At 34.7% G+C, this 8496-nt stretch overlaps 1 protein-coding gene across 1 annotated transcript; it reads right to left on the bottom strand.

Annotated features, from left to right (window-relative positions):
* Window positions 1-325: 325 nt before the first annotated feature.
* Window positions 326-7783, bottom strand: LOC106138761 (hemicentin-1). The gene is made up of 17 exons (XM_013340036.2): window positions 7582-7783; window positions 6938-7167; window positions 6551-6670; window positions 5995-6081; window positions 5359-5478; window positions 4789-4951; window positions 4408-4580; window positions 4158-4230; window positions 3883-4043; window positions 3469-3637; window positions 2711-2959; window positions 2462-2534; window positions 2082-2380; window positions 1758-1938; window positions 1342-1436; window positions 739-889; window positions 326-464 (listed from the first exon to the last, which is right to left on the bottom strand). The coding sequence occupies exons 1-17, from the start codon at window positions 7781-7783 to the stop codon at window positions 335-337; spliced, it is 2676 nt and encodes an 891-aa protein (XP_013195490.1). The 3' UTR covers window positions 326-334.
* Between the last annotated feature and the right edge of the window lie 713 nt (window positions 7784-8496).

The raw sequence follows: 8496 nt of genomic DNA on the forward strand, positions 1-8496 counted from the left end.
ACGATTTAGATTTAAGAGATCTATATTTGTAAATTGACGTCCGGTGAAAATGCTGCAATGTAGTTTGTTCCGCCGATTCTTCAACACATGCGCTTTGGAAGTAGTTGTAATTATAATTAGATTTAAGTGATGTGACGTCAATAAGTGATACCTTGTATTCAATTTTGAAAATAAATTTATTCCATTCTATTCTATTCTATCAAGTTTGTGAACAGACACGCTGCACCGTAGTCAATGTACTAACTTATTTTATAGGAATTAAAAAAAAATAATGTTCATTTGAAATACTTAATTTTTAATAGGTGTTTTTGGGCTAAGGATAAAATCAGTATGCTTATAAATTATGAACATTAACTAATATTTTTATTATGTCTACACCAACAGAATTTTCGGCTATGCAGCTGTAATATCCTTCTTGTAATTTTGTTAAGTGATTCAAGGTTAACACGTTCATTGAATTGCCACTGCAAAGAAAATTTATATAACAATTAATTAAATAGAATTAAGCTTAGTAAGTAAAAACAATAATGTTGGATCAAATGTTTTGTATTTTGTGCCTAGACCTACGTAAAAAAACCAAAGCTCCATTAAAAACTATTATTATATAGTATCTACATAAAGGTAGTGTCTCATAATCAATCTGTCCTATCTAACTATATCCCAGAAGCGATTACGAGTATAGTATCAATAAGTCATTTGCCTATAAGTAACTGTTTACTTACTTTTCAAATATCTTACCTCGATAAAGTTACAGGTGGTGAATCAGGAGCACTGAACTGCCATCTGGTGGAAGGAGACGGACTTCCGAAGGCGTCGCAGACCAAAGTTACGGTAGAACCTACGGTAGTTGTGATAGTCTTCGACTTAGGAGCTTCGATGTAAGGAGCCACTGAAGAAAAATTGGTTATTCTTAAACTTACTTCATTTTTGTGACTTTAATGATTAGTAATGGGGTTGGGTGGTGAATATCCACCTACACCTATATTTATTTATCTTGCTCTGCACCAACGACAATCTCCTGTTTGGTTTCCTACCACCCGAAGGTTGACTGGAAGAGATTGCATTAGCGATAAGTCCGCCTTTGTGCCATCTCTGTCTGTTTTACTCTTATGGTGCAATAAAGAGTTTTATCTATCTATCTATCTACACCGCCGACTTAGTTCAACTACATGCCGTGTACTGTACTCGCATTGCCTTTATTCCTTTTTTTCATCATCGCATATTCCTTCCAATTGAACCTTCTACAATTTAGCTTGGACCCTGGGGTCCGCTGGTTTAGTTGACAGCTCGTGAGTCATCCTTTACTCTAGTGACATAGGAAAAAAAAAAGAATCAACTTACCAAGCACAGTGACAGTATATTTCTTATCAGCACTTCCGTATTCATTTTTAGCTATACAGTGATATTCTCCGGAATCATTCCAACGGGTGTTAAATCTTAAATGAAATTAACAAATTATTTATGAGACAAACAAATTTTCATAAAATAGTAAAGTTACTTCTTTAAATTATTTTCTTCTTTATCCTTCTTCTTCCTTGCGTTAGTCCCGATTAGATCCTCACTTCATTGGAGAGGAGTCCGAGGTGCCCCTTTTGACCTTAATCTTAAATTGGGTAAAATAATATTAAAAAAATAGTAATGTGCCAGGTTCCAATTGTACCTCCTTTTATCCTAAACATTTCCAAGAATCCCTTTAAAAGCAGGTTACATTAATTGGGATACCAATGTTCTTAATGGTATTTATTTTCGATACTTACATGAGAGTATTTTTATAATCAACGTGGTGTCTTGCACTTAGATTGACAATGCGGTCGCCGTGATGGACCTCCCACCGCACATTAGCATCGGGATCTGCGTCCACTTCACATGGTAACTCAACTCTACGTCCCTTCTTAACAGTAACAGTTTCATCCTCACTGTTCCGAATTTTTGGAGGAACTGCAATGACAAAGTAAGCAAGCCAATCTTAGGTACTCAGCGCTTTTGTAGTTACTCTTGTCAGACTCAATAAAATGTAAGACAGTGAAACCTGAAATCCTGAAAACAATACTAAACCTAATATGATAGATGTATGAACGCACCTTGAACTTTAAGAATAATTTCTTTGGAGTGTTCCCCCAATATGTTACTTCCTTTACACTGATATATACCGGCTTTATTCGTACTTATTGATAATGGTTTAGCGTTATCTTTTGGTTTACTAGGACCACTAAAGAAACTTAAAAAGTTGCTACTACTAGCTACAGACAAAGTCTCATTTTTATTTTTTGCAGGTTTGCTATCAATGACATATGCTCCAGTTGGAAGTTTTCCAAATTCATCACTGTCCTCAGATTTATATTGCCAGGTTACATCTGGTACTGGATTACCCTTAACAATGCTGAAAAAATAAAAATAATCTTTAAAGTTATATTCAAAACGGATCTTTGGTTGGTATTGACAATTTTAAACATAAACTGACCTGCACTGAATATTTGCCCGCTCACCGAGTTTTACAGCAATTTGAAAGTTATCGGTAGCAATTTCTGGATATTCTAAAATAATAACAGCAATAATTAATAATTGAATACAGCAACCCTAGTCTCTCTCTGCACTGTTGACTGCTATATATTTTATTATGATTTTTTGCATCGATTAAAAAATAATTGAAATATCTTTACTGTTATAATAATTAAGAAAATAGAGGTTGTTCCAATAAAATGTTTCTTACCTAATCCAGAAATGTCTATAGAAGCAGTCACAGTTTTTTTCTCAACCGTGTTGCTGACTTCACATTTATACTCTCCGACGTCATCTAGACCCATATTTTGTATCACTACAGCGTTATCTCCTGGTTTAATTTGTATATTGTCGGAATTTTCTAGAAGTGTATCATTGTGGTACCACGTGATAGATGCTTCTGGATAAGAATTTACTTGACAGTAAATTTTACCTTCCTTGCCATATTGGAACGTTTCATCTAAAACCATATTTTAGTAAAAGCAATGAGAAAGACTTCGGTACAATAAAATAACATTATTTTAGAGATATTTTTACCTAGAAGAATCTACAATAAACTTTTTCCTCACCAGTGAGGAGGAGGGTGAGGAGCCCCGGGTTTGTCCTTGACAATGGATCCTGGTTTGGGTGAGTCAGGTTTTCATATGAAGCAACTCCTACCTAATCACCACAACCTTTTGCAGGGGAACCTTACTTATATTGGATCATGTCATTCTTCAAGTTGCCTGAATGTGCAGGTTTCCTCACGATAATTTCCCTTACCGTAAGAGGATCGGTTAGCACTTAAACTAATAAACTACTTAACCCAGAAAAGAGTCATTGGTACATGGCCGAGGTATTTGAACCAGTGTTGCTGACTTTACATAACTTACACGTATTACTTGCGCATTTCTAGGGGGCACATTAACGATAGACTGCCGACGATCAAAAAAATCTACAATAATCTTGAGCGATAAACCATATAGATACCTTTAGGTTTCTGCACAAACTCCAAGATTGCAGTTTTGTTCACATTCAATTTCAGCTCTTGCGATGCATTACCATCAAAATTTTTAGATTTGCAGAATATTGTACTGTTAGATGTAACATTGTATGTAGCATAGCTCATGTAAACTGAAGGAGTTTCTAAAAGAAGTTCCTGTGAAATGTTGCAGCAAAAATAAATTTTGGGAATAAATTGGTTGTATGTACAAGATAGGTAATGGTCAGTTCAAAGTTCACTCAGAGACGAGACGTGATGCAACATATCTCTGCGATTGAATATTATATTTTTTCTGCTAAACTTAATCTTGCAGCTTGGCTCCGTTTGAACAGACTAATTATGTTATTAGTTTATTCTGACACCTACTTAAAGAATATTTTACTTTAGGCGTTGGTACTTACGTCGGACTTAAGTTTTTTTTCATTGCTGTCCTCCCACCAAATATCTGGCTTTGGATAACCTGTAACTCTGCATGCTATTTCTAGACTATATCCAAATTCTATTAATGTATTCTCTGGTTTGACAATTTCTACCATTGGCGCTAAAGAAGCTGGTACAAATCCTGTAAATAATATGATTTCAGATCCTAAAGCATAATATGTTATAAATAATATAATGTTAGTTATAAGTATGGAATTGTACAAAAATAAAGATAAGATCTGAATATTTTTCTCACCTTTTTCTTGTGGCCGCAAAATATTTGTTAATCCTGTCAATTGCTGGGATGTTGATGAATCATATCCTTTAATCTAAAAGAAATACATCCAAATGGGGGTTTTTAAAATATTATAATACTAGAAGTTTCAATCTTATATATAACATTATATTTCATTTATTTTTGCAAGCTACGGACGACCTATTTATTGCATTTTTATACCCAATGTGAATTTTATTTCGAAGATAGAAGTTTAAGAGAAGGTACGTACGACAATTCTGTAACGTTTATCGGAAGATATGTACGCGGTGGCATAGTAACAACCTGGAGCCAACTGTTCCAGGTGCAATTCAGAGACAGGACTGCCATCTGACTGTAGAGCCATGGAACTAGCCGTCACACTACCCTCGTTTTTCAAAAATATTGTGATGTAGTTTTCTAGGCCTGAAAACAAATGTTTTAATGAGAAGGATGTTTCCATATATTGACGACATGCATAAAAAAAAGGGCACGCTGGGTGGGTATAGTGAATTTCTAACCCACACCGTACCTTCCGATAATGGAAATATCTTTACCATGTACGATGTGGTGGATGATAGAGAAAATATAATTTCATTTTATTAAAGTATTTGAAGAAATATATGTATATTACCTGGGATAGGTTTCAAGGTAGTTTCTTTTATATTGTGAACACGTCTTGTCGAAAACCCGAATTGAAATTGTAAGTCAAGCCGTTTGTAGATTATCAGTGAAGAACATATCTCACATCTCAAAGTTAATCGATGTGTCCCAACGTGTTGCTTTACTCGAAGGACCTGTGAATATTCAAACAATTTAAAAAAAGGAGTTTCCCAATTTGTCATGGGCACGTTTTTTTGTTTCACATTGCTCGGTCAAGTATAAATATAATGTAGGTATCTTCTAGAACCAAGAAGTACCGGTAGCGAAGAAAAAACATAGTGAATGCTAGCTATTTTGTTCTCATGTTCAGATTATGGGAAATGCTTATTATAACCTTGGGAATCTGCTTTCAAGTCACTAATCACTATTGAATACCAAATTAAGCCATCCATCTTAACTTGGTTTTTTAATCTTGGAATATTGATTCTGTCAACACCGGAAATTAATTTCGAAAGAGCTCCGAATTGAATTTCAACTCTTCTTTCGTCAAAATCTTTCGTTCATCGCTACACGTTGGTATGTACTTAGTAATATAACTCACATGGAATGATTTGGCATCCTTCATAACTTCTTCACAGTCAAAACAATCGTTCACAGTGACTAGTGTATTTTGTCCAGTGGCCACTATCATCATGTTTGATGTAAAGGCATCCAAAGAAATCTGTAACATGATGCTTATAAAATATCTAGCCAACGATGTAGCATATTCTTCATTTTACTCCTGGCGTAATTCCCGGTTACATCCTCCATCTTTGGCGACATGAACGACATTCATGTTCATCTTCCTACTGCAGTCTGAAACTATTCTGTGACACAATAATTCTAATTCTATAGGGAATAATTAAAATAGAATTCTGTGTCACTATTTTTCATGCTCGTGTGTTCCAATAGAAATTTTCAATTTTGTACAATTCATATAAGAAGTCTTGTCACCCAATTTCCCAATGATGAAAAATTTTTAATTCCGCATGTCTGCTACTTTCACGTTAATTTCTGGAGCTTCTGGATAGATTTTAATAAAACTTTTTTTGTTGTAAAGCTATTATGTACCTACATAAGCCTGTGCATTATTTTAAGGAACAACACCTGATGTAGTACCATGATATTCCACACGTACAAAAAATGCGAGCAAAAGCTATTTATTTATAAAGAAAAAAGTAATGTAAAATTGTATTGCCTCAATTTCATATCGATCTGTAACTGGGTAGTAATTCTGTATACTATTCCATTCTGTTAATGTGATTTCCTTCATCAGTTGAAATGCCTGAAACAATAGTTTCATTAATTATTTTTATTACAATGGCTCTTACTTTGTACGTTTCCTGTTCCGTAGCTATGGCCTAGAATGCGCCACTAGGTGGCGGGCAACGGAAATAATCCTAGAGCTCTTCCTAGGGTAAAACGCATTATCAAATATAGGTAAGGTTCTCCCACAAAGGTCGTGAAGCTCAGATGAGAGTTGCTTCGCGTAAAACTCTGTCTTAGAGACTTAGTCTTAGTCTAGACTAAATAAGCACCTCGAGCTTCTCTTTAAAGAGTTGCTAGTATCACCGAGACTAACTTCACGAGGGTGAAAGAAGAATGGAAATAGTTAGGTGCCGATCGATGTTTTAAGGTTATTAAAATAAAAGGAAAATAGCAGCACATTCAAAAACCACTGGATCACCGAATATCTTCCAGTTAAGCAATGGTATTGGTAATTTAAAACAAAATCTAAAATATTTTCACTTTACCTTCTTAAAATTACTTCGATCCAATTGAAAAACAGCTCCAGAGCAGTGGTCAGTGATATTTTTATAAATTTCCACGGTGCCTTCTATCGATCTACAGTAACCGCTTAAAAATATTATCACCTGTAAAAACTTGCAAGTTTCTTTATACACGTCGAACATTTGATCAACATTAGTACTGTTAAGTCCAGTCTAAGCTTCATCTTTGCTTGTTTATTTTTTGGTGTATGTACCGAACAGTGCTTAATTTTCATCATGAATGCGAATGAGATTAGAAAAAATATAGGTTAAAATATCAAAGAAATTGGGATAATATAAATTAAGTAAGTGCCTATTTCGAATGAGATAGAGGTAAGCTGCATTTTCTATAATTACATGGAAATAACTAACCTTACTTTTTGTGGTCTTACAAAGATCTTTAACCTCCGAGGACAGATTGTAATCATTTGCAAATGCATCAGTAAAGAGGTAGATATAAGACTCCGGTTTGCTAATCTCTAGACCTTTTATAATACCAGCCAAAGAGTTTTCTGGGCAGTCAGTACCACCACTAGTCCTAACAGCATGGACTGTACTCAAAAATTCTTCTGGAGACGTCGATTTTATTGGAACACCAACATCTAAAACGCCAACCAAATTATCTTCGATGATATCAACGAATATTTAATAATATCATGGAAGGATTGATCTTCTGTCACGTAGTTATATTACCTACGTCACACATTTATTTATTTATTAGGTTTTCACACACATAGCAATTCCGCAACCTTTGCGGAGGTACTTAACTCATTATTGGACCATGGTTACACAATCAGTTGCCTGAACGTGCAGTTTTCCTTACGATGTTTTCCCCCACTGTAAGAGCTTCGCTTAGCGCTCAAACTAATGTAGATACATAACTCAGAAAAGAGTTATGGGTGCCACACGCATTACTTTTTAAGCGCATTTAGCTGAGCACCTAAACCGTTCGAACACCGAGCTTTCTTGGATTATATAGTTAATATTTTACATTATAATTGAAAAAAATTACTCACCAGGATCACTAAAAGGCACTAATATGAATTCGTCGACATGTGGCACCAAAGTTACAGTATCTAGTACAGATCTTATGTTATTCTTGATGATCTCAACATCATCATGCATAGAGAATGTTGTATCTAGAACCATCGTCAAACTTTTACCCGAAACCAATTTTGATATGCACAGAATCAATAATATCCACATTTTTGAAGCCATGTCTACTAACAACAGTAGCTTTTAGGATACTGGGATATGTAGTAGTTAATTTGTTGGGAGTTTATAATTATTTGTTACATTGTATTAGGTTAAGGGTTAGTAGTTGCCTGCTAGTTCTGGGTCTCTCAAGAATATAGTACTTTGTGCTACTTGTTAAGAAGGTATCTGACTGAGAAATGCGTCTCTGCTCCTTGGTGTACTGGTTCGAATCCGTGGCCATGTACCTACTTATAAGTTTTTTCTGGGTTACGTACATCAGTTGGATTGGTCACTGCAGCTCTACCGTAAGGAAAAACATTTTGACCTGTACCGATTTCCATACACCTTTTTAATCAAGCATAGTGATTTTTACACACTACCCAAATTAAATCGAGCGAGCAGTTATATTGAATTTTTGGCAATAAATTTCAAGAACAGACATCAATCAGGTAGAGTACAATACGAATACATTGCATCGATATAGATGGATGTAAAATTGACGAAACATTTTCTTACTACTTCCATTTTGTTGGTATATACATACATATATATAAAATCAAATAAAATGAGTCTGATAATTTTTCCAAATAACTGACACTTAATTGTGCAATAAATTGTTAGATAACATTATCATTTCACACCATTCTCGGATATAGATGGCAACTAAGTTTAACTAACGATAACCGATTTACATAACAAAGCTACTTTATAAATATAAGCATGCTAAAAGAAGG

Source organism: Amyelois transitella, chromosome 21 (assembly GCF_032362555.1).
Source record: "Amyelois transitella isolate CPQ chromosome 21, ilAmyTran1.1, whole genome shotgun sequence".
Taxonomy (NCBI): Eukaryota; Metazoa; Arthropoda; class Insecta; order Lepidoptera; family Pyralidae; genus Amyelois; species Amyelois transitella.

Excerpts from the sequence above, each read along its gene's own strand:
- LOC106138761 (XM_013340036.2), bottom strand. The coding sequence starts at position 7,783 with ATGGCTTCAAAAATGTGGATATTATTGATTCTGTGCATATCAAAATTG. Across the intron at positions 6,082-6,550 it reads ATCGAAGTAATTTTAAGAAG|GCATTTCAACTGATGAAGGA; the intron begins GTAAAGTGAAAA and ends CTATTGTTTCAG. Across the intron at positions 1,939-2,081 it reads AATTATTCTTAAAGTTCAAG|TTCCTCCAAAAATTCGGAAC; the intron begins GTGCGTTCATAC and ends TTGTCATTGCAG.